The 26,817-nt window shown below is 36.4% G+C and overlaps 1 protein-coding gene across 2 annotated transcripts in view; it reads left to right on the top strand.

The window, feature by feature from the left end:
• The window catches only part of CTDSPL2 (CTD small phosphatase like 2), an 83,334-nt gene that overhangs the window by 13,589 nt on the left and 42,928 nt on the right, over positions 1 to 26,817 (top strand). For both annotated transcript variants that reach the window (XM_059372718.1, XM_059372717.1), the window contains exon 2: positions 13,867 to 14,076. In XM_059372718.1, coding sequence (XP_059228701.1) covers positions 13,891 to 14,076 — 186 coding nt within the window. In that variant the 5' untranslated portion in view covers positions 13,867 to 13,890. The remainder of the gene's footprint in view (positions 1 to 13,866; positions 14,077 to 26,817) is intronic.

Below are 26,817 nucleotides of genomic sequence, written 5' to 3' on the forward strand. Positions count from 1 at the left end.
CCTTAAATTATTTTTAAATGTACAGTTCAGTGGTACTAAGTACATTCATCTTGTGCAGCCATTACCACTGTTTATCCATCTCCAGAATTTTTTCTTCTTCCCAAGGTGAAACTCTGTATCTGTTAAATAATAGCCCTCTTTCCCTTCCTTCCTCCAGGCTCTGGCAACCACTATTCTACTTTTATCTCTATTGAATTTGAGTAGGTATCTCATGTAAGTGAAATCATATATTATTTGTCCTTTTGTGACTGATTTATTTTCCTTAGCATAATGTTAACAAGTTTCATCTATGTTGTAGCATATTGCTGCATTTACTTCCTCTTTGGGGCTGAATAATATTCCATTGTATATTCGTATTGCATTTTATCTGCTTACCTGTTTTTTTTTTTTTTTAAAGATTTTATTTATTTATTTGACAGAGAGAGAGCACAAGCAGGGGGAGCAGGAGAGGGAGAAGCACGCTCCCCACCTAGCAGGGAGCTGAATATGGGACTCCATCCCAGGACCCCGTGATCATGACCCGAACTGAAAGCAGATGCTCAACTGACTGAGCCACCCAGGCACCCCTCCACTTCTCTGTTGATAGACACTTTTGCTTCCACTTTTTGGCTATTGTGAATAATGCTGCTGGTAATATGGCTATACAAATGTCTGTTTGCTTTCAATTCTTTATAGAGTATATATCTAGAAGTAGAATTGCTAGATCATACAGTAATTCTATTTTAAATTTTTTGAGGAACTGCCATAGTATTTTCCACAGTGACTGAACCATTTTGCATTCTTATCAGTTCACAAGAGTTCCAATCTCTCCATATCCTTGTTGACACCTCTTATTTTCTGGTTTTTTATTATAGCCATCCTAGTGGGTGTGAAGAGGTATCTCATTGTGGTTTGGGTTTGCATGTCCCTAATGATTACTGATGTTGCATTTTTTTTTTTTTTAAAGATTTTATTTATTTATTTATTTGACAGAGAGAAATCACAAGTAGATGGAGAGGCAGGCAGAGAGAGAGCCCAATGCGGGACTCGATCCCAGGACCCTGAGATCATGACCTGAGCCGAAGGCAGCAGCTTAACCCACTGAGCCACCCAGGCACCCCTGATATTGCATTTTTTGATGTGCTTATTTACATATCTTCTTTGGAGAAATATCTGTTCAAGTCTTTTACCCATTGTTTAAAAAAAAAATATTTTATTTATTTATTTATTTGATAGACAGAGATCACAATTAGGCAGGGAAGCAGGCAGAGAGAGGAGGAAGAAGCAGGTTCCCTGCTGAGCAGAGAGCCTGATGCAGGGCTCAATCCCAGGACCCTTGGATCATGACCTGAGCCGAAGGCAGAGGCTTTAACCCACTGAGCCACCCAGGTGCCCCTCTTTTACCCATTTTTGAACTGGGTTGTTTGATTATTTGTTGTTGTTGTTGTAGAAGTTTTTCAGATATATTCGGATATATAATATTCAGATATTAAGCCCTTATGAGATACATGGTTTGCTTATATTTTCTCTCATTCCATTGATTGCCTTTTCACTGTTGATTGTATCCTTTGGTGCATAAAAGTTAATTTTGATGTAGTTCAGTTATCTTCTTTTTCTTTTGTTGCCTGTACTTTGGTGTTACAGCCAAGAAATCTTTGCCAAATTCAGTGTCATGAGCTTGTCCTCTTTTTCTTCTAAGACTTCTATAGTGTTAACTCAAGGTCTTTGATCCATTTTGAGTTAATTTTTGTATATAATGTAAGAATCTAGTTTCATTTTTTTATTTGGATGCTCAGTTTCCCCAGCACTAGAGATGGATAATTTTACTATCAATAGGCTTGGTGTAGAAATATGGAAGGAATATAGTTTTCCACACTGTTGGTATAATTGTTTAGGTTCAAAATTTTTTTTCAAAATTTATTTTTAGAGAGAGGAAGGGAAGGGTAGATGGGGTGGGTGTAGAGAAAGAGAGAGGGAGAGAGAATCTCACGTAGACTTCCCAATGAGAACAGAGCCAGATTTGGGGCTGATCCCAGGACCTTAAGCCAAAACCAAGAATCAGACACTTGACAAACTAAGCCATCAAGACTCCCCTAGGTTTTTCTGTTCAGTTACACTGTGGGTAAAAATATGCCATAGGACCTACACTGGAACTGTAATCCCCATTTGTAACACTATTTCTATGAGAAATTTTATTTTGAGCTTCCAACTGCCAATTTGTAAACACAGCTGTTTGTAAGTTAACCCTATTTTAAGGCTTTGTATAGACAGGGGTTCAGCAGGAAAATCACTTATGAATGACTGACTATGTATTTAGAAAAGAGCAGAGGGAAAAACAAACTTGAGAGGCTAATGGGAAATTAGAATCATTAAAATTTTTTAGTTTCTTGGTGGTAAATAAACCATTGTCGCTTATTTTTATTGAAATTGCATGGAAATTGTTACTTAGAACACTTCTGCCATTTTTTCCACCTCATTTCCACTTTATGTTGTTGAAAGATTAAAAGTGAAATAATGTATTAGAAAGCACTTAGGACAGTGCCCTGCACCTAGTAATTAATAAAGGACAGATGTTTGTTAATATATTTAACTTTTTCCATGTTCAGGTAAATGTGGGTACTTTATTTTTGAAAAGGATAAGTTAAGGGTTGGTTTTCTGGAGTGGACAGGAGACTTACTAGAAAACTAACACAATACTTTTTACAGTGCTTTGGTAGTGTGGTTGTTTAGATTATGTTTCAATATTCAGGTAAGATGGGCATTTGAACCTTTATTTTAGGATTTTATTTTATTTTTTATTTTATTTTATTTTTTTAAGATTTTATTTATTTACTTGACAGATAGAGATTACAAGTAGGCAGAGAGTCAGGCAGAGAGAGCGAGGAGGAAGCAGGCTCCTTCTGAGCAAAGAACCCGACGTGGGGCTCAGTCCCAGGACCCTGGGATCATGACCCGAGCCGAAGGCAGAGGCTTTAACCCACTGAGCCACCCAGGCACCCCTACTTTAGGATTTTAGTAATTTGCAAGAAATGCCAAGAGATTAAATTAGCAAATATTTATTGAGATATTTGAATATATAAGTGTTTTTTGAAGTATTAAATATAGTTCCATTATTTTGAGGAGTTGGGGCAAATAATGCAAATATCTTCCTCTAAATTAAGCCATAATTGGCAAATAAAAAAGTTATATAAAAATCTTTAAGTTTTAAAATGAAAAAATTTCAAGCTTTGGACTTACAACAAGGAAAGTTACGCTTAGCCAATTGCTAGAGTTAAATTCTTTTTAAAAATTCTTTATTTTGTTTGTTTTCTAGGTAGGTTGTGGGCCCAGTGTAGAGCACAGTGTGGGGTTGAATTCATGACCCTGAAATCAAGACCTGATGTGAGATCGGGAGTCAGAAGCTTAACTGACTGAGTTACCCGGGTGCCCCTAGAAATTCTTCTTTATTAAATAAGGGAATTATTGATAAATTGCATTTTTTTTTTAAGATTTTATTTATTTATTTGAGAGAGAGAGAAAGAGGTCAGCAGGAGAAGCAGGCTCCTTCAGGGAACCTGATGTGGGACTCAAACCGGGGACTCCAGGATCATGACCTGAACCACCCAAGCACCCAAGTATATTGCAGGTTTTATTCAATTCACTTTAAAAGTTTTTTTGGTTAGACCTCATTTAACATTTTAAAATACTTGTATGGGGAAGTAGTGGACTTGATGTCTCCTTAAGTATTTGAGCACATTCTAGGTTATCTTTAGACAGGAAGACTACCTGAAAGATTACTGCTTTGGTTGGGGAAGTTGAACTAAAGTCTTTTTCAACTTTCGCGTTTTGATCCTTAGAGGAAAAAATGAGGAAAGGGCATACATAGGCGTTTAACAAAATGGGAACTAAAGGTAGTCCATACATATAATTAAAACATTTAATTTAACCAGTCATTATGACAATTTAGTGTCATTTTTTACTTTCACTTAGCAAACATTTTACAAATTAAAAAATTCTGATGTGCAAGATTCAGTATGTGGATAGGTGGGGCCCTCTTTGGTCTCTGTTGTGCCTGTGTACTACCTTAGCCAGAAATGTGATTGTCCAAACACCCCTGCAACTTCAAGCTATTAGAGCTGTTGGCCCTCATAGTTTGCCTGCCATAGAAATTATTACTTACACCAAAACTGTTACTTATACTGGTGACCACTGAGTGTGGTCATTGCCCAACTGCTTTAAATCTTGTGAGTCTCTTTTTATGGTGACCTCAAAGTTGGCGGTCCTCTCAGCCTGACAGACCATCTGAGTTTGGAGGTGGAGGATTCAGGAATAGAGCAGCCCCGGATAAGAATGACACAGACTCCTAAGGTTCTTACTCAAAGTTGAGCAGTTTTATAAGCATTCTCAGAGTGTTAAAGTGTCTTGATTGGTTTCTAGAGTACTGAAATGGTGGTTTTTGTTATTTTGTCTAACTGAGTGCTTGCTTTTTGGGGAGATTTATTGACCATAGTCAGAATTCCAGGGATTTTATTTTTAACTTCCTCTCTGTCTCTTGTCTTCTTGTTCCATACTGTGTCTAGGTTCCTGAGGACCCAGTAGATGACAGACCTGGAATTAGAAATCTAAATACTAAATTAGATTTATCTCCTAATAGTCTCACAATAGCAATGCCAGTGCTATTATCCTATATATGATTATTGAAGCCATATATATACCCTTTGCTGTGTTCTTCCTATTCCCCCCTCACTTTTTTAAGTAGGTAAGTATATTTACATTGTCAGAGAATATACATACTATATTTTCTCTCTTTCAACCTTCATTTTATTTTTGCTGTATGAGTAACTACATGTTGTATGTTTGATAGTCACCATTAGTTCTTGTGCAGTATCTGTATCAATTGGGTTTTCTCAAATGCTCTGATTTTTTAGCAAGGGCTCCATAGGCCCAGCATTCCTAGAGTTTTTGCTCATTGATAATAGTTTTTGGCCATTATTCTTGTTATCTTTGTTGGATATATGTTCTTTTCTTGACTATTTTAAATATGTTGCTCCATTCTTTGGCATAAAGTGTTGCTATTGAAAAATTTAGAGTAATGTTTTTTTCCATTATAAAGTCATTTATAAGGCATGTCTACATCAGGGTTCTGCATACTGCTGCACATGGGCTAATTGCCTGTGTTTGTAAACACAGTTTTATTGTATGTAGCAGCTATGCTCATTCACTTACATACTGTTTTTGGATGCTCTTGCTATGCAGTGCCATAGACAGTATTGAAACCAATGAGCATGGTCTAGGCTGATATTGGAATTTCATTTAACCTTCACCCTGTGGTCTGCAAGCCTAAAATATTTACTGTGTTTTATAAGAAAAAGTTTGCCTACATCTGGCTTAGATGATAAAGGATTTTTCCCTCTTTAAAGTTCAGTAAAGTTCTGTAATTCGTATCAGACTGTTTCTTCACATTTGCTATTCTCCGTTCTGTTTCTTTCAATACATGGTTTCAGACTTTTTCTATTTCTGGAAAGTTCTCTTGTTTTTGAGTATCTGATCTGTTTTTCAGTATTTACCAGTTTCTCTTGAATCTTTTTTTAAAGTAATCTCTTCACCTAACATGGAACCTGAACTCACAACCCTGAGATCACGAGTTGCATACTTCACTGACTGAGCCAGCCAGGCACTGCTTGAATCTTTTTTAATGTGTGAAAATATTCTTTCTTTTTTGTGTTCACTTAATTCTTTGTTCCTTCTTTATTGGCCTATTTCTGAAATGATTTTTTTCTATTTTTTCACTTTATTTCCCTCTCTTCAAATCCTGGTTAAGTGGTTTAGTATCAATGTCTTTAAGGTTGCTTGGAAATAGTATGTAGTTGTGATCTGTTTTTGTGGACTTAACTTTTATAGTCTTATTGTCTGTAGAAAGTTAGGGGTTTAAAAAATTTTCTTTCAGTATTTTATTTATTTTTTTAAAGTGGGCTCCACACCCAGTGTGAGGCTCGAACTCATGACCATCCCCAGGGTTAAGAGTCAGATACTCATCAACTGAGCCAGCCAGATACCCCCCAAAAGTTGGGGGTTTTATTCTGCTCTCTCTCTCTCTGTTGTTGCTTCTCTCTTTTTTTTTCTTATCACTGTATGGGATCTGACTAATTTCTGTAACTATTTATTTATTTATTTATTGACAGAGATCACAAGTATGCAGAGAGGCAGGCAGAGAGAGGCCCCACTGAGCAGAGAGCCTGATGTAGGGCTTGATCCCAGGACGCCAGGACCATGACCTGAGCCCAAGGCAGAGGCTTTAACCCACTGAGCCACCCAGGCGCCCCTTCTGTTACTTTTTAATGTGTAATTTGTTTTCTTGAACTTTTAGGGGGACTTTTGGCTCAAGACAGTTTTTTGACTTACTGAAGCTTTCTGTTACTTTCTATGTTCAAAAATATGGAGGATTGCTCTCTTGAGGTTGCTTAGTTTATGTTCCTCTGCTTCCCTTTTCCTAGATTTTCTCTTTGCTTTTCTCATTTGATCCTGTCCTACTCTATTTTGACTTAATTCAGTTTTCTCTCAGTGTTGAATCCTGTTGGTAGCTCTGGTAGTCCAGGTTTTTGTTGTTGCTTCTCTCTTTTAATGGAAAATATCAAACATATGTACAAAGTAAACAGAATGGTATTATGAAGTGCCATATGACCATCACTGGGTTTGAGTACTACTAACATTTTTGTCTGTCTTTTAGATCTGTATCCCCACCCGCTCCGACTTCCTGCTACCCGGTATTGTTCATAAAAACTTTCTGCACGTGTTTATTTTGTTAAAATTTACATACTTGGAAATAAATAGGTTTTAGCTCTAAGTTTTGACAGATAGATCCACACTCCATCACATATATGTCATTTCTTTTCCCCAAGACAGCTTCTATTCTGATTTGTTTCTCCTAGATTATTTTTGCCTCTGACAGAATTTCTCTATTGGTGTATTCAAATATGTATTCTTTTGTGTCTGCCTTTGCTCAGCATTATTTCAGGTTCTTTCAACTTGTTAATGATAATAGTAATTGTTTTCTGTTTTTGATTATTAATACATGAAAACACCACAGTATTTGCTTTTCTGTCTCTTTTTCCAGTTTGAGGCTACTGTAAATAAAGCCTGTCTAAACATTTTTGTAAAAGTATGGTGTGGACCCTTTGCATTTCTCTTAGATAAAAACTTGAAGTGAAAAAAATTATTGGATCAAGGGATGAGGTGTTGTTGAATAGAAATTTACCAAAAACCTAACATTCCCACCAGGAGAATATGAGAGTGCTTGTTGTTCCACACCTTTGCTACCATTTATTATTGTCAGTCTCTTTAATTTTTGCCTTTCAAGTAAATGTGGATTAGTATGCTATTTTAATTTCAGCTTCTGCTTCTGATGGTGAATTATATGAGCATCACTTCATAAGCCTTTGGCCAATCATTTAGCTTTTATGAAGTGTCTTCTCAGGTCTTTTTAATTTTTATGAAGTCTAGTTATCTAGTTTTTGCTTTTGTGGTTTCTCCTTTTGTGGTTGTTCATACAATATGATGTCCTCTAGATATAGTTTTACTTTTTTCTTTCTAATGTGAATTTCTTTTACTTCTTCTTTATTTGTCTTTCTAATTCCATGGCATAGATCTCCAGTAAAATGTTGAATAAAAGTGGTGAGAGTAGATAACCTTGTCTTTTTCTTGACCTTAGGTGGGAAGCATGTAGTTTTTCATTATACAGTATGATGTTAGCTGGGGGTTTTTGTAGATGCCTTTTCTCAGGTTTAAGAAGTTCTCTTCTATTGCCAGGTTTTTTAGTATTTTTATTGTGAAAATGTGTTGGGTTTGGTCAAATGCTTTCTTTTTTTTTCCCTGCATCTTTTGAGATGATCATATGGAATTTTTTATTTCCTTAATAAGGTGTATTATCATTCATTTTTCATAGTTAAACCAGCCTTGCATACCTGGGATAAATCCTACTTTGGTCATGATGCATCTTCCTTATTCCTTTTTTAAATTTTCTTTCTTGCTTTTTATTTATTTATTTATTTATTTTTGATGTGTATTCCTTTTATAAAGCTGCTGGAGGGATGCCTGGGTGGATCAGTCAGTCAAGCATCTGCCTTCAGTTCAGGTCATGATCCCATAGTCCTGGGATGGAGTCCTGAATTGGGCTTCTTGCTCAGCAGGGAGCCTGCTTCTCCCTTTCCCTCTGCTTGCCTCTCCCCCCGCTTGTGCTCTCTCTCTCCCACTCTCTCTTTCTCTGACAAATAAATACAATCTTTAAAAATAAAGAAAGGAAGAAAGAAAAAAAATGGATAAGATGAAGAAAAAAAAGTTGTTTTTTTTTTTTTTAAATCTGCTGGATTTAGTTTGTTAGTTTTTTGTTGAGGATATTTGCATCTATGTGCCCAAGGAATACTGACTAGTAGTTTTACTTTTTTTGTAATGTCTTTGTTTGACTTGAGTATAGAGTAATACTGACCTCATAGAATGAGTTGGGAGGTGTTCCTCAGTTTTTTGAGAGAGTTTGAGAAGGATTGGTGGTCTTTAAACGTTTGATAGAATGCACCAGTTAAGCCATCTGGTACTGGACTTTGCTTTGTAGGTGGTCCCTGCACCCCTCAAGATTTTATTTTTAAGTATTTTCTATACCCAAAGTGGGGCTTGAACTCACAACCCAGAGATCAAGAGTTGCATGCCAGCCAGGCATCGCTGTGAGGTTTTTTAAAAAAATCATCACTAATTCATTCTCTACTTATTATGAGGCTTCGGATTTTTTTTTTTTCCCTTGAACCTGTTTTACTTTTGTCTTTATAGGAATTTATCCATCTCATCTAGGTTATCTAATTGTTGGTGTACAGTTGTTCATAGTATTCCCTTAAAATTGTTTTTATTTCTGTAGGTTTGGTATTAATGACCCATCTTTCACTCTTGACTTTGATAGGTTGAGGCTTTTTTTTTCCTTGGCTCATCTAATTTAAGGTTGCCAATTTTATTTATCTCTTCAAAGAACAAATCTTTGTCTTCATTAATTTCTTTTTGCTTTGTGTTTTTTTTTTTTTAAGATTTTATTTATTTATTTGACAGAGAGAGAGATCACAAATAGGCAGAGAGGCAGACAGAGAGAGAGGAGGAAGCAGGCTCCCCGCTGAGCAGAGAGCCCGTTGCGGGGCTCAATCCCAGGACCCCGAGATCATGACCTGAGCCAAAGGCAGAGGCTTAACCCGCTGAGCCACCCAGGGGCCCCTGCTTTGTGTTTTAAATAATCTATTTGACTTATTTCTGCTTTATTCTTTCTTTCTTTCCTTCTGCTTGCTTTAGGTTTAGTTTGTTTTTCTCTTTATAGTTTCTTATGCTGAAGTGTTTGTTATTGCATTGAGGTCTTTTTTCTGATAATAATCATTTACATAAATTGTCCTCTGAGCACTGTTTTGGGAGCATCTCATAAGTTTTTGTATGTTGTAATTTTGTTCATTTCTTCCAGAAGAATTTTCTTTTTCTTTTCTTTTTTTTTAAAAGATTATTTATTTATTTATTTGTCAGTGATAGAGGGAGAGAGAGCGAGCGAGCACAGGCAGACAGAATGGCAGGCAGAGGCAGAGGGAGAAGCAGGCTCCCTGCCGAGCAAGGAGCCCGATGTGGGACTCAATCCCAGGACGCTGGGATCATGACCTGAGCCGAAGGCAGCCTCTTAACCAACTGAGCCACCCAGGCGTCCCTCCAGAAGAATTTTCTAATTCCCCATGTGATTTCTTCTTTGACACAGTGCTTACATATTTAGTTTGCTGTTTAATTTGTGCGTATTTGTTAATTTCTCAGGTTTCTTTCCTTGTGATTTCTAATTTCATTCCAGTGTGGTTGGAAACCTTATACTTGTATGATTTCAGTCCTTTTAAGGTTATTGATACTTGTTTTGTGTCCAAACATGTAGTCTGTCCTGGACAATGTTATAGATTCTGCTGAGTGGAGTGTTCTGTATGTGTCTCTTAGGTCAAGAGACTTGTTCATGTCTTTGATTTCCTTATTGATCTATTCATTATTGAAAATGAGGTATTGGGGCACCTGGGTGGCTCAGTGGGTTGAGCCTTGCCTTTGGCTTGGGTCATGATCTCAGGGTTCATTCATTGTACTGCCTTTGTCTGAGGTGCAATCGCTAAGACCACTTTAAAGAGTAGAAGGTAGCTATATAGACTTGATTTGCTCCCTGGCTTTATCCAGAGGTTTTTGTCCCGCTGTCCCTGATGAACAAAGCAAGTGAATACCAAAGCCACACTCATGATAGCCCCTTCAGATTTCCAGAATATGTGTTTTTCCATCAGAGCTGAGTGGCAGCTTTTGAATTCATTTCTGTTAGATGAACTGCATGTGTTTTTCTCCACATACCCTGTGGTACCACACTTGGGTCGTTGTAGCCTGCAAATTAGAACACAGAACACATTCTTCTGCCACCACAAACACTTCGACCGGTCAGCACTGTGCTCACTGATGGCTTCTCTGCCCATGCAAGGGCCTCTGCTTAGCAGAGCTTGAAGGTGAAAGCTCAGAGGAACCAGGAGAGGTGGCCATCGTAGGAGGTTGTGCCAGTAGGCATGGAATGCTCATTGTCGCACCTGTCAGGACGGAGGACCTGCTTGACTGGCCTTGTGCCATTGGCAGCCCTCTGGAGGTTCAGGGTCAGGGCTGTGAAATGTTGGAATTGCCTTTTAGGGCAAAGGCCTTACTGGCACATCTCCATGGCCATGGCAAGAAAAGACAACATGCCTTTGTTGGATTGGGCTGTGAACTTACTTGTTTGCACCGCACAGCCCTCAGGAAAGGTGTATGCTCTGGCACCATGTCACCTCCAGGGCTGTCCCTCTTATGGCCATTTTGCCTCCCAGAGGCCTTTTAAAAAGATCTATCAAGTACACCTTTTACAATTCACTAATGGAATGGACAAAAACCTACTTTTCAGCTCCTTCTTTGAATGTCTTTCTTTCAAGTAAATGCCCACTGGTTATTTTTGAGTTTAAAGGACCTTTCTCCTAGTCTTTCCTAGAACTGTCTTCACTCTTTTCATGTGGAGTGATCTAGGACTTTATATATACACTATGATATGTATACTTACTTGCCAGACTTTTTGATTCTCATGGGCAGAGGTTATAGTTTTCATTCTTACCATTCTAGTGGCAGGTGACCGTAAGTATTTAAATTTTAATCAGCCAAACTTCATAAGACTGGACTTACTTATAGGCCTCTGGTCTTTTGAGATCTACTTTAGATCAATGTATTATTTCATAAAGTTTATAATTTCCATTTAATGATTCTCAGCTTAAGATAGATTAATTCTTAGGTTGTTTTTTTTTTTTTAATTTTTTTATTTATTTATTTGACAGACATAGATCAGAGAGCGAGGAGGAAGCAGGCTCCCCACCGAGCACAGAGCCCGATGCGGGACTCGATCCCAGGACCCTGGGATCATGACCCGAGCTGAAGGCAGAGGCTTAACCCACCGAGCCACCCAGGCGCCCCCTTTTTTTTAAAGATTTTATTTATTTATTTATTGAACAGAGAGAGAGAGAGCTCACAAGTAGGCAGAGAGAGAAGGAGAAGTAGGCTCCCCACTGAGCAGAGAGCCCGATGTGGGGCTCGATCCCAGGACCCTGAGATCATGACCTGGGCTGAAGGCAGAGACTAGCCACTGAGCCACCCAGGTGCCCCTTGGGTATTTTTTAAAAGATTTTATTTATTTATTTGACAGACTGAGATCACAGGTAGGCAGAGAGGCAGGCAGAGATAGAGAGGGGGAAGCAGGCTCCCTGCCGAGGAGAGAGCCCAATGTGGGGCTCGATCCCAGGACCCTGGGTTCATGACCTGAGCCGAAGGCAGAGGCTTAACCCACTGAGCAGCCCAGGTTCCCCAATTCTTGGATATTTTTGAAATAACTTCAAAAATTAACAGAAATTGATTAAACATAGTTTTGAGAAATTCCCTTCTTGCATTTTCTATATGGGAATTTTCCTTTTCTAAGGCATGCTGTACTCAATAACTAAGGAATTAAGGCAACATTTATCCACTCTAAATAGGGTTTTAAAGTAAATAATACATGCCTTGAATGATAAATCACTTTAGAGGTTAACATGGACTCTAGGAGAAAAGGCAGTATTTTTTATTTTGGGATGGCAGCTTAAAATTGAGCACCATTTGCTGCTAGGAAAAAAGCGGTTGTTTTATTTAGGGACTCCTCTGGTGAATCCTTTGAATTTGAGTTTTTTTGTTAGAGTAGATTATATATATATATATATATAACTTTCAAAAAGTTTCTTTTTTTTTTTTCTCTGTGACTGTTAACTTTGGACATTGTGTAAAGATACAATGTCTTAAGCTTCTTAATTGGTCGGTGAAGACCCTATCCTTTGCAAGGAATTTCTGCATCCTTAGGAGTTTAGAATGCTTAAGTGGAGTTAGACTTTTCTGTGAATGCATTCACTGTTGTGAATAGCATTATTGTTCTCTGCACTTTATATAGCCTTTTCTAATTCCTTTTCATTTTGAGGCTCAGGATGCTAAGGTGAATATATTCTTTATACAGGTGAAAAAACAACTGACTGTAGTTTAGCTATGATTGAAATAGGATTAGAATTCACATTTCTTAATTCTTAGTGTGGTAATTTTTGTATTTCTACTTCAGATTCTAATTTAGGGTATGTACTTAACCACTTCTGTGTCTTCCTACAGTTTTGCCAGCCATTAATTTTCTCATCTATAAAGTGAGAGAGTTCTAACTAAATTGCCTCATATTTTCTTTCTAACGTGAATTCAGTTTTTAAAGTTTCATTATGTGTGGTAAGATCGATTGATCATAATAAATTGAATTATCCAACTGCTCTTTTTACACTTGTATGATTGTTGATGATTAGAATCATGCTCATGGAGGGAGGCGCCTGGGTGGCTCCGTAGGTTAAAGCCTCTGCCTAAGGCTCAGGTCATGGTTTCAGGGCCCTGGGATGGAGCCCTGGCAGCAGGGAGCCTGCTTCCCCTCCCACCCCCGCCCCCAGCCTGCCTCTCTGCCTACTTGTGATCTCTGTCTGTCGAATAAAAAAATAAAATCTTAAAAAAAAAAAAAGAATCATGCTCCTGTAATTAATTCGTTCATTGAGGGCTTTTCCACTACACTGTGAGAAGTCAGAACCTTCCATATGTTGTTTACTATTTACTAGGTGCTCAGCCTAGCTCAGTGCCTTGAATGTGGTCAGGTGCTTAATAAATACTTGTTGAGTGAATGATTCAATGAAAGATAATGTCAGCAGGGGTGGAGGCAGTATAGGCCTGTGAAAAGAGTATGCCCACTCTTGGTGTTAGTCTTTTTTTTTTGGGAGAGGGAGAGAGAGGGTCTTTTTTTTTTTTTTTTTTTTTAAGGTTTTATTTATTTGGTGGAGAAACACAGCAAGAGAGGGAGAAACAGGCTTCCTGCAGAGCAGGGAGCCTGACGAGCCTCACATGGGGCTTGATACCAGTACCCTGTCATCATGACCTGACCCAAAGTCAGCCGCTTAACAACCGAGCTGTCCCGGTGCCCTGGAGAGAGAGAATCTTAAGCAGGCTCCATACCCAGCACAGAGCATGACATGGGGCTCCATCTCACAACACTGAGATCATGACCTGAGCCAAAATCAAGAGTTTGGTGCTTAACTTTTAAGACTGACTCACCCAGGCACCCTGGTGTTACTCCTATTTTTATTTTAGAAGTTGGGGGGAAGGTTACTTGGGATAATGTGTAAAACTTTAAAGCAACCTTTTGCTTAAAATGTTGCTTCCTCATTTTAATCCCCTAGAGACTTGGACCAAGAAATTTTTCTTATATAAGCTGGGCCACATTTTGGTGGGCTAGGTCTAATTGTAATAACCCTTGTTATTTTTCTCTTACAGTTTTATATGTGGCACTCATAAAAAATGAGGCTGAGAACACGTAAAGCTTCTCAGCAGTCAAATCAAATCCAAACACAACGCACTGCTAGAGCAAAGAGGAAATATTCAGAGGTCGATGATAGCCTGCCTTCAGGGGGAGAAAAAACACCGAAAAATGAAACCGGCTTGTTGTCTTCAATTAAAAAATTCATTAAAGGAAGCACACCCAAGGTAATGGTTTTACCTTGTACTTACATCATTAAAATTAAAGTTTAGATTGTTTTCTTTAGGCATGCAAAGATGAGAAGTTTAATATTGCTAGTAGATTAAGAAATGTGTACATTTTGATGTCATTTTAAGAGTAATATGAAAAATATTTAAAGAATTCAAGAAAACATTTATTCTACTTAACTGATCCTTTTAGCCTTTTTTCAGCATAGTATCATGAAAAGTAAAAAATTTTTCCATATTTATGTGAGTTCTCTCACTTTTATTTTTTTCATTTCAAAGAAAAGTTAAATTTTCTTGTTAATATTAATACAGTGTTTAGGGAGGTGATTTCTCTTTCTGATTTCTAACACTTTACAGTGACAATGTATTACTTTATTCAAGAGGAAAAAGTTATTAAAGAAAAAATGGACACTGACTAAGAGTCACATTTTCCACATTCATACTTTGGACCAACTTGATCTGAGGAAACTCGTTTATCCCTCTGAACCTCAAGAAGACAGTAAAATGGGACTAATTCTAACTGCTTTATCTGTTTCAGAGTTGTTTTTACATTAGATGGCAAACAGAAAAAGCAGTTTGAGAAATTTTAATATACTCTATATATAAGATAGCGTTATTGTTATTCATTGTATGTATTCAAGTAGACATTAATGAAAAATGGAAGATTTTGGTTAAAAAAAAAAAGTCTGGATGGGTGGGTTTTTCCTCTGTCTTCTGATTTCTAATTGTATTAATGTGGCACTATCGTATAACATATCATGATTTTTTTTTCTCCTTTAGTAGTAAGATACATCTTTGTTGGTTAGCAGATTTTTGCCCATATCAGCTACACATTCAGGGTTTTCGTATAGAAATTACTGTCAAGTTTCTTTCTTTTTATTTTTTTTTAAACCAAAATCTTGCATTGTTCATTAATGTCTACTTAAAGATGTTAAATAAGATAGGGCTACTAAAAACCTGTTTGCAAACTTATGTCTGTTCACTAATTTGGGGGGCAAGAGTTTTCCTGCAGCTTCAAATTCATTTAATTGTACTGTTAATCATTCAGATTTTTTTTCCTGTAGGGTTATTATGAAAATTAATATTGGAATGTCTTGCTAAAATCAGGTGCACTGTCATCCCCTCTCCCCCGCCCCCTGTTTACTAACCCTGTGTTAGAAGTAAATTAAATGATTAGTTTGTCCTGTGTTATTCCTATTGAGATTATACTGGCTTCTGATTGTTATTTCTTTCTTACCTCATTGTCATTAAATCATCTCTTTGATAATATATTCTAAAGTTTTATTGAGAATCTATACAATGCTTGCTTATGTTCAGTATCTTAAGTAGTGTTGTCTTTTTCAAAATTTGGGTAGGGTTTGGCAGGTAATGTTTATTAAGTATATTTATTCATTGCTTTATACCTTTTATCTCCTTAATTCATATAAGTATTTTTTGGTAGTTTATAGAAGAGAAAAATTTAGGCTTAGTGAATTTAGGTAACTTGCATATGTCAGTAACAATAATAAGTGTAATAAATGTACAGGAATAATAAAAAAATAATAAAAACGAATAATAAAGAATAAATGGAAGGTAATTACTACCAGTTATTGAGCAATTAGAATGTGTCATACAGTGTTCTCAGTGCTCTAAGTGTAGTAACTTCTTTAAACTGTACAAACAAAGGAAGTAGCTTGTATCATCTGTGTATTACAGGTAAGGAAACAAAAGCACAGGAAGATTAAATAACTTGCACAGGGCTACTTAGTTTTAAGTGGCAACACTGGAATTGAAACCCAAATACCCTGGCTTCAGAGCCTACACTTTTAACCCACTATGCACTTTTGCCTCTACAATAAGTGATGATGCTGAGATTTAAATCCAGGTTTATTTGATTCTGATACTTACGTTCTTTGTCCTATACCATTTTGTCTCAGTAGCTAGGTAACGTCTTAAGAGCATCACCCATCTTGTGTAAGGAAAACTCTTCATGATGAAAGCAAATAAGATTGAATCTCTTATACTACCTTCTTACTTTGTTGTTTATTTATATTCTGTCATCATTTCAAAGCTTCCTGAAACTTACTCTTTTTATAGGAACTTTTTTCCGCAGTACTTTATGCATATATCTTCATCTCCTTTAGTCTGAGTAGATGATAAACTACATTTCTTATCTCGACAAGTGTCCTTTTAAAAACCAAATCAGTTAGACAACTCCCTGTGCTGCCTTTTTTGTTTCTTTAATACTGTTCCTTTTTGTCTGCTTTTGGACTTTTAAAGTTACATGGCTAGAATTGAACTTTTTAGACAAACCTTCTTGATTTCTCTTTTGAGCTGTAGTCGTTTCTAAGGTATCTAACATGGCTTTCATCCCTGTTTCAGGAGTCTGACTTTTTGAAACTTGCTCGTGTTGTATCACCCTACTTTACTGCTCTCCTGTTACTATTACGATTTCTAGGATCAGTGGCTCTTAGTGCTTGCCATTTTATCACCACTGACCCGTTTTTATATTTTTATATCGTTAACAAGTTTTAATCTGTATTCTAATCTTAATTTTGTATAAATTAGCCACGAGAGTATATAAGTAAACCAAACATAGGTTGTTAATTTATGAATATAAGGGTTTGTATAATTTTGCCCGGACTGTGCATAAGAAAATACCAAGGACTGGGTGGCTTAAAAAACAAATTTTTTTTACAGTTCTGGAAGCTAGAAGTCCAAGATCAGGGTGTCATCAGGTTGGTTTTTTTCTGAGGCCTCTGTCCTTGATTTGGACGGCTGCCTTCTTGCTGGGTCCTGCCATAGTTACCTCTCAGTCCTTTGTGTAGTCTGTGTTGTAATCTCTTCTTATAAGGACACCACTCAGAGTTGGATTAGGGCCTACCCTAATGATGCCATTTGAACTTAATTACTGCTTAAAAGCCATATTTCTAAATATGGTTATATTCTGTGGGTTAGGGCTTCAACATATGAATTTGGGAATTGGGGGGAGGGGCATGACACAAATTCAGCATATAACAGTGTGAATGGAATCTTTGGTCTCTTTCAAAACCAGATTTTATGATTCAAATGTTTATCACTTCTCTGATTTCAGAATATGAAATTGTCAGTAAGAGCACTCAAGAATTGTTGACATGCAGTCTTTCTGCTTTATAATGAGATTTTTTTGAGAGAGAGAACGAGTGGGAGGGGCAGAGGGAGAGGGAGAGAGAAACTAAAGCAGACAGACTGTGCTGAGTTTGGAGCCATATTGGTGCGGGGGTGGGGGAGGGGGGCGGCGCTTGATCTCATGACCCTGAGATCACAACCTGAGCAAAACCAAGAGTGAGACACTTAACTGAGTATGCCACCCACACACTCTAGCATGAGATATCTGATACATATTTGAAGTGAAGACCTCACAGCTAAACTATATATGCTTTATATCAGAAATCTCTCTATACCTTTCCAAATAGGTGGTTACTAGAGTTTTCCCATAACAAAATGATCTTTTCCTCTGTTCTTATCTAAATACTGTTGTGCGGGCGCCTGGGTGGCTCAGTGGTTGGGCCGCTGCCTTCGGCTCAGGTCATGGTCTCGGGGTCCTGGGATCGAGTCCCGCATCGGGCTCTCTGCTCAGCAGGGAGCCTGCTTCCTCCTCTCTCTCTCTCTGCCTGCCTCTCTGCCTGCTTGTGATTTCTCTCTGTCAGATAAATAAATAAAATCTTAAAAATAAATAAATAAATAAATAAATAAATAAATAAATAAATAAATACTGTTGTGCTCTTGCTGTTAAAGTTTTATTTATTCATTTGAGAGGTAGAGCCAGCATAAGAGGGGTTGGGGGTTGGGGAAGAGGGAGAAGCATACTCCCCACTGAGTGAGGAGCCCTACACAGGGCTTGATCCAGGATCCTGAGATCATGACCTGAGCCAAAGGCCTGAACCACCCAGGCACCCTCTTCCTTACCTGTTATATTAAATTAGTGTTTTAAGATCTTCTAAGTATAACCCTTAGAAAGAAATATGTCTTCCACTATAGTCATACGTGTGAAACAAAACTCACGCTTAGTATATTTGATATGTCTGATTTTTCTTCTCTTTTGTTTCTTATTCTCCTTTTAAAGGTGATTTTAGGGGCACCTGGGTGGTTCAGTCGGTTAAGTATGATGCTGGGATCTTGGGATTGAGCCCCACGTCAGGCTCAGGCTCGCTGCTCTGCAGGAAGTCTGCTTCTCCCTATCCCACTGTGTGCTCACTCAGTGTCTCTCTCTCTCTCAAATAAATAAATCTTTAAAACAAATAAAGGTGATTTTAATGCTTTAATTTCCGCATCCACTGATGGGTTGTATCCCTTGGTTTGAAAAATGTGGTTAGATGAAAACTTTGTTGTAACTCTAACCTTTGTACTACTACCAAGCTTCATGGTTTTATTGGGAATTTTCTTCCTTCCTCCCAAAGTTAATATAAGTCAATCTCTCTAGATGTGTTCTTCAACAGCTAGATTAATAAGTACTTTACCATTTATTATGGCATGAAAAAATTAGAAGTTCAGATTGGATGCGTATACATACATAATCATAAAATAGACCAGATAACTACAGTTTTACTTATTTTACCTAATCTCTAGGTCTTTTATTTCTTTTTCTTTCTTTATTGCATTAGTTAGGGCCTCTAGTACGATGTTACATGGAAGTGGTGAGAAGTAACACCTTCTCTTGTTGCTGATCTTAGAGGAAAAGAATTTATTTACAGTTAGGTATACTGTTAACTAAATGTTTTTCATAGTTATCTTTCATTCATTTGAAGAAGTTCCCTTTTAGTCCTAGTTTGCTAAAAATTCTTAACATGTTGAATTTTCTCTAAGACTTTTCTGCATCTTTTGAGTTGTTCTTCAGATTTTCTTTTCTTTTCATGTGGAGTAGAGCAGAAATATTTTTTAATGGAAAAACCAAACTTGTATTGCTGGATTTGCTTTACTGTGTTTTTTTCGAAGGGATTTTTACATCTGTGTTCATGAGGGCTTTGGTCCGTAGTTGCCTTGATTTGTCATATTTTCAGATTTTGGAACTAAGATTATTATGCTTGGATCATAAGGCAAGTGAAGAATTGTTCCCTCTGCTTATTTCTGAAAGAACTTATATTGTCTTAGTATTATTTTATCCTTAAATAAGTTTTTTTATCCTTATTTTTTATCCTTAAATGAAGTTTTTGTGAGAGAGCTTTTATTGTAAATTGGATTTCTGTAAAATATACAAGGCTATTTAGCTTTTCTGTTTCTTGTTTCAGTCTTGGTCGTTCAAGGAATTGGCTCACTCATTCAAGTTGTTGAATTACTTGGTGTAAAGTTTCGTGATATTTACATAAATATCAGTGTCTAATGGATCTGTAATGATGTATATCTTTTCATTCCTGATATGGATAACTTACAATTTATCTTTGTTTTGATCTGTCTTGCTAGAGCTTTGTCAGTTTCATTACTCTTTCAAAGAATCAACATCTTTGTTAATTTTCATTTTTTCTATTTTCTATTTAATTGATTTCTACTTGTTATTTTTAATATTTTCTTATACCTTCTTTTTGATTTACTTTTACTTTTTTAGTTTCTGGAAGTGGGAGCTTAGATCAGGAATTGGTAAACTTTTTCTGTAACTGTTTCTGATATATATTTTAGGCTTTGTGGACTATATTGTGTTACAGCTACTACTCTACTCTTCAGGTAATACATAAATGAATGAGCATAACTTTGGACACAGATTTGAATTTCATATAATTTTTCATATGTCATCAAATAAGGTTGTTCTTTTGATCCTCCTCCATCCCCATTTATAAATATAAAAAACCATTTTTGGAGCTCCTGCCTGGCTCATTCAGTAGAGCATGTGACACCACTTGATCCTGGGCTCATGAGTTTGAGCACTGTGTTAGGTGTAGAGCTTACTTAGAAAAAGTAAAATCTTTGAAAACAAACAAACAAAAAAACCATTCTTAGTCTCCTGGGCATACAAAAACAGCTTGCTGGAGTTGGCTTCTGGATTGTATAGTTTGCCAGCCCCTTGCTTAGATCACTGATTTTACACCACCCATCCCCCAATAAAAGTTTTAAAGCTGTGAATTTCAAAGTACTAATTTCCCACATGTTCTCATTATATATTCTTTTAAGTTTTTATTTTAATTACAGTTAATGTACACTCTTAGATTAGTTTCATGTGTACAATACAGTGATTTAACAATTCCATACATGTATTACCTGGTGCTCCTCTGATTATATTTTTATTAACTTTTTTGTGGGTGTGTGTGATTTATTCTCGATGCATGGATTATTTGGAAATTTGTTATTTAATTTCCAGATATTTGGGCATTTTAAAGATACCTTTTAATTGTTTATTTATAATTTATTATCAGTGTTATCTAGGAGTATACTCTGTATGATTTCATTTCTTTGGTCTTTTTTGGTATTTTCTAGCATATAGTCTATCTTGGTGAGTGTCACATGTGTATTTGAAGAAATGTGCATATTCTAGAATTTTTCAGTGTAGTATTCTGTAACTACTAATTAGATTAAGTTGGTTGATAATATTTCAGTCTTCTATATCTTAAACTTGTTTTATCAGTTACTAAGCGAGGGATGTTAAAATCTCCAACTATTATTGTGTCTTTGCCTTTCAGTTCTGCCAGTTTTTTTCTTTATGTATTTTGAAGTTCTCTTGTTAGTTGTATACACATTTGTGATGAGTATAAATTGTTCTTGTTACCACTGTGAAATCTCTCCTTTCTAGTAATACTTGCTTTGAGGTTTACTTTGCTTAATATAGCTATATAACTTTCCTAGCATTTTCATGATTATAATTTTTTCCCTCCCATGTGTAAATATACCCTGTGTATTTATATTTAAATTGACATGTTTAGTTTAGTTAGGTTTTTCTTATCCTGCCTTCTTTTTGTTAAACCAGTTATCTTTTAGAATTTCATTCTATCTTTTGTATTGACTTTAAAAATTAACTTTTTGAGTTATAATTACACACAACAAAACACACCTATTTAAGGTATATATTGTCATGAATTTTAACATATTTATGCACTTATGCCCAAAAAAGTATCCTTATAGTCTTTGCAGACAGTTTCAAGCATCACCCTAGACAACCATCAACATACTGTTATTATAGATCACATAAATCTTTTCTAGAGTTTCACAATTGTAGTCCTACAGCATTTCTTGCATTTTTCACTCAGCATAAAGCTTTTGAACTCACTTGTGTTATTGTGTGTATTCAATACTTTATTCACCCCTCTGCCCAGAATTCTATTGTATGAGTATACTAGATAACATATTTTGTTTATCCATTTGGATTGCATATGTTTTATGGCTATCCTGAATAACGGTGCTATGAATATCTGTCTTGAGTCCATGCATGGACATATATTTAAGTTGGATAAATAACTAAGATTGGTATTGGTGGATCATACAATAAATGCATGTTTATTTTTTTGTGGTAGCTTTATTGAGACATATAATTAGCATATAATAAAACTCACCCATTTAAGATATAAATTTAGTCTTTTAGTATATGCACAGAGTTCTGCAGTTGTTACCACAATCAATTTTAGACCCCTTAAATCATCTTCAGTGGCTGTCACCCATCAACTCTCCCTTCCTCCCTTGCCCTGAGCAACCAATAGTTGATTTTCTGCATATAGGTTTGCCTATTCTGGACATGTCATATAAATGGAATTCTACAACATATAGTCTTTTATGTCTCGCTTCTTTCACTTAGCATGTTTTCAGTGTGCATTTGTGTTGTAGCATATATCATTTCGTCATTCCTTCTTATTGTGAAATAATATTCTATTGCGTGGATATTTTCCATGTTATCAGTTGATAGACATTTGGGTTGTTTCCACATTTTGACTGTCATTAAATGAGTACTGTGAGGGGCGCCTGGGTGGCTCAGTGGGTTAAAGCCTCTGCCTTCGGCTCAGGTCATGATCCCAGGGTCCTGGGATCGAGCCCCGCATCGGGCTGTCCGCTCCACGGAGAGCCTGCTTCCTCCTCTCTCTCTCTCTGCCTACTTCTGATCTCTGTCTGTCAAATAAATAAATAAAATCTTTTAAAAAAAAAATGAGTACTGTGAACATTGACATACGAGTTTCTTTTGTGGAAATCTATTAACATTTCTCTTGAGCATATACTCAAGAGAAATACAGAATGATATGATAATTCTGTGATTAGCTTTTCAAAGAGCTGTAGATTGTTTTCCAAAATGGCTGCACCATATTATAGTCCCACCAACAAAGTTGAGGGTTCCAGTTTCCATGTCCTCAACAGTAACTTATTTATGTATTTTTAGTTTGCCCATTTTAAATTGGGTTTTGGCATTTTATTTATTTAAAAGAATTTATATATTTATTTGACAGAGAGAGATCACAAGTAGGCAGAGAGGCAGGCAGAGAGAGAGAGGAGGAAGCAGGCTCCCTGCTGAGCAGAGAGCCCGATGCGGGACTCGATCCCAGGACCCTGGGATCATGACCTGAGCCGAAGGCAGTGGCTTAACCCACTGAGCCACCCAGGCGCCCCGGGTTTTGGCTTTTTATAATTGCATTCTAAGAGTTCTTCTTTAGATACAAATCCTTTTTTGACATATGATTTGTAGATAGTCTCTCCCATTCTTTCAGACCCCTTTGAAGCACAAAAGTTTTCAGTTTGACCAAGTTCAGTTTATTTTTGGTTATTATTGCTTATATTTTTGGTGTCATTTCCAAAAGCTATTGCCAAAATCAAGATTTGGTAAAGTTTTAGCCCTGTGTTTTCTCTAGAATTTTTTCTTATAAGCTCTAAGTTTTTTTTCTTACATGTTTTAGAGTTTTAATTCTTATTTTCAGCTCTTTCATCTATTTTGGATTAATTTTTGTAGGTAGTATATGGTCCAACTATTTTTTTTTTTACATATTAATGATATCCTTTGGTCCTAGCACCATTTGTTGAAAGACTGTTTAACTTTTAAGAAACTGCCCAGTTGTATTCCAGACTATTTGTACCATTTTATATTCTATCCAGCAATGTCTGGCAATTCCAGTTGCCCACATTCTTAGCAATATTTGGTATTGTCAGTCTTTAATTTTAGTCTTTCTATATGGGTGGGGTGGTTATCTCATTGTGTTTCTATTTTGCATTTCCCTGATGATTAATGAGGTTGAATATCCTTTCATGTGCTTATTGACTATATAGGGATTTTTGTGTTTGTGAACTGACAGTTCACATTTTTTCCACCATTTGTGGAGGGTGACTTCTTTTTTCCTGTGATTTCATTAGTAATTCCTCTTGAGCAAGTGATTCTTAAACTTTTTGATCTCGGGCTCCTTTACTTTCTTACACATTATTGGAAACCCTAAAGAACATTTGTTTATGTGGGTTATATGAAAATCTATCTCATTAGATATGAAGCTGAGGAATTTTGAAAATGTTTATTCATAATTCGATTATAAACTCACTGATATTAATACAGACAACATTTTAACTTCCTAAAAACAAAAAGGAAATTAATGGGAGGCATGACATTATTTGTAATTTTGCCAATGTCTTTAATGATGGCTTCATACATAATTTGTTATTAGTGAAGCTTTCTTTTTTAAAAGATTTTATCTATTTATTTGACAGAGATCACAAGTAGGCGAGAGGCAGGCAGAGAAAGGGGAGGAAGCAGGCTCCCTGCTGAGCAGAGAGCCAGATGTGGGGCTTGATCCCAGAACCCTGGGATCATGACCAGACCTGAAGGCAGAGGCTTTAACCCAGTGAGCCACCCAGGTGCCCCAGGTGAAGCATTTATAGAAAACTGTACTCACATGTATTTGTTAAAGGAAGGATTATTTTAATATCCTTTTAAAATAATTGTGATATCCTATTGATACTATACCAAAGCTTAACAAATGTAGTTTCTTAGGTTCTTGTTCCAAGATGGAATCTGAAAGAGCTGCAGTGATCTTTTTGTTAGTCTATCATGCACCTGGAATGAGTGATGTACCATGTATGATTTTCTAACACTATGCACTGGTTATTTAGAAGATACTGGTTTACTGAATTATGTAGCTATTCTACATATTAATATATTTCATTATTCAGTATTTAAAAATCACATTTATGAACATCCCCATTGATCTCAGTAGGATAGTTTGTTTTTATTTATTTATTTATCCATTTATTTATTTGAGAGCGTTATTTGAGCAAGCCGAGCAGGGGAAGGTAGAGGGAGGGGAAGGAATCTCATCGCTGAGTGCAGAGCCCAATGCTAAGTTCAATCTCAGGACTCTGAGATCATGACCTGAGCTGAAATCCAAGAGTCTGGTGTTCAGTCAACTGAACCACTCACATTCCCTGCAACAGGATAGTTTTGGGAATCTGTCAAGCTCATGGTGCTGGGTCCAACTTTTCTTTTCTTTTTTTGAAGATTTTATTTGTTTATTTATTAGAGAGAGAAAGAGTGCGCAAGTGTGGGCTCGCATACCTAAGCAGGGGGAGTGGCAGTGGGAGAGGGAGCCTGATGTGGGCTAGATCCCAGAATCCAGAGATCATGACCCGAGCCCAAGGCCAGCCACCCAACCAACTGAGCGAGTCAGGTGCTCCTGGGTCCAACTTTTCTAAAATTATGACTTTTGCTTGAAAGCTCTCACATTTTATTGTTGGCAACAAAAAGTTTTTCTTGAAGTGATAAATTTGCTTTGTTCACTTTTCAGAAAATACCTACTTAAAAATAGATTTCCATTGGAAAAGGGGTCTAACTCTGCTTATAATAACTTAAACACTCAGTTGCTTTTTCTTTTTTTCTTTTTCCTTTCTTCTCCCCCTCCCCCCACCCCTTAGGGAGTGAGGGGCAGAGGGAGAGGGAGAGAGAGAGACTTATAAGCAGGTTCTGTGCCCTGCATAAGCCTGAGGTAGGGCTCAAACACACAACCCTGAGATCATGACCCGAGCCAAAATCACAAGTTGAATGCTTAATGGAATGAGCCACACAGGTGCTCCAACTCAGGTGCTTTTTCTCAAGACAACTGTGGAAGCACAGGTTTGCAGCCCATCATACAGTGTTAAGACATATTTAAGAGTTGAGATTTAATTAATTTCACAGCTTTATCAGAAACATTCTTAAGTCAAACTGGCCTTTTCCCCCCTCTAGTGCATGGCAATAAATAATACAGTGATTATTGGGTATCATTGCCTTAATTTGTGCTAAGTGATAGTAGTTGTATCTATGATTGCTTTTGTATAGTCAGCACAAATATTCAACAGAAGTTATTTCAAGGTAAACTGAGATGCAAAAGAATTATTTACCACTTGTGTTTGTTACCATTTACAGTAAAAATCTTTGATGATTAGTTGATGCTAGTATCAGATATAGTCAAAACAGAAAGTCGGCCATATCCATAAGGCAGAAATATAACACTGTAGACCAGATATTAACTCATTTCCTGTATATGCAGATAAGTTATCATTTCAGTTCCACTTTATCTTTGGGAAGTGGAAGAGCCTGTTTCTTTCACTGACTTTATCCAGCAGGGTTGCAGCAATGTCTGCTGTGCGGGAGTTTATAAGTCTTTCAGATATTATGTATACTTTTTCAGCCAATGTAATAAGATAAATTACTCTTTAAGATATTTCATTGACTTTTTAATTTTTAGTTTGAAAAACTGTAATGATTATTGGCTTTTAAAGAATTCATCATGTATACATTTAAAGTACATTTAAATTCCTTTTTTTAAATGCTGAGTGTTCTCAAATGATAGTAAACTGAATCGGCAACATAACTTTATTTGGATATGTTTTATTACATAAGGCATGAGAGGACAACGTAATAGTATTTTTGCAGCCAAAGGGAAAATAGCTTATCATATTCTCATTTGTAATTTATAGTTTGATTCAGATTCTTTGGAGTAGTTTTCCCCCTTTTTTGAGTCAGAATTTGGATATGTCAGTTTCTTTTTCAATGTGATAATGGATTGAAACACAAATAGTCTGATCTCCCTTTTATATTTTTATTTTTTAAAAGATTTTATTTATTTGTCAGAGAGAGAGAGTGAGAGAGTGCACAAGCAGGGGGAGTGGCAGGCAGAGGGAGAAGCAGGCTCCCCACTGAACAAGGAGCCTGATGTGGAATTCGATCCCGGGATCCTGGAATCATGATCTGAGCAAAAGGCAGACACTTAACTAACTGACTGAGCCACCCATGCATCCCTAATCTCCCTTTTTTATTCTAATGATCCATTCTTAATTATAAAGTTCTAAATACTCTTAAAATATTATTCAATTTCAAAATAGCTGTTTAAATATAATTATAAAAACCAAATTTGATATTATTGCAAAGCAGAATACTAAGAGTACTCTTATTGTATTTCCACAAATATACATATTAAAAACTTTTAAGACTTCAAAATAATAACTTACTGGATCATAATGAGGCTACAGAGATTATAGCATGTATGACTATTAAAGAGAGCTGGTAAGATCACAGTAGTACTGGACACCAAGATCTTTCATATTTCCTCATAATTGCCTTAGTGGTATTCATTCCTTACTGCAGGTTTAGGATCCCATTTGGTATTATTTATTCTATGCCTGAAGAACTTCATTTAGTATTTCTTGTATAGATCAGCTGGGAATGAATTCTGTTAAGTTTTCTGTCTCAGAATTACTTTAAAGTGAACAGTTTTAAAAAACTTAATATATCGGTTACCAATTTTCTTAGTTTTATATCTGTGGATACTGAGCCTATTGTCATTACATACCATCTTTTAATCC

Source organism: Mustela nigripes, chromosome 13 (genome assembly GCF_022355385.1).
Source record: "Mustela nigripes isolate SB6536 chromosome 13, MUSNIG.SB6536, whole genome shotgun sequence".
Taxonomy (NCBI): domain Eukaryota; kingdom Metazoa; phylum Chordata; class Mammalia; order Carnivora; family Mustelidae; genus Mustela; species Mustela nigripes.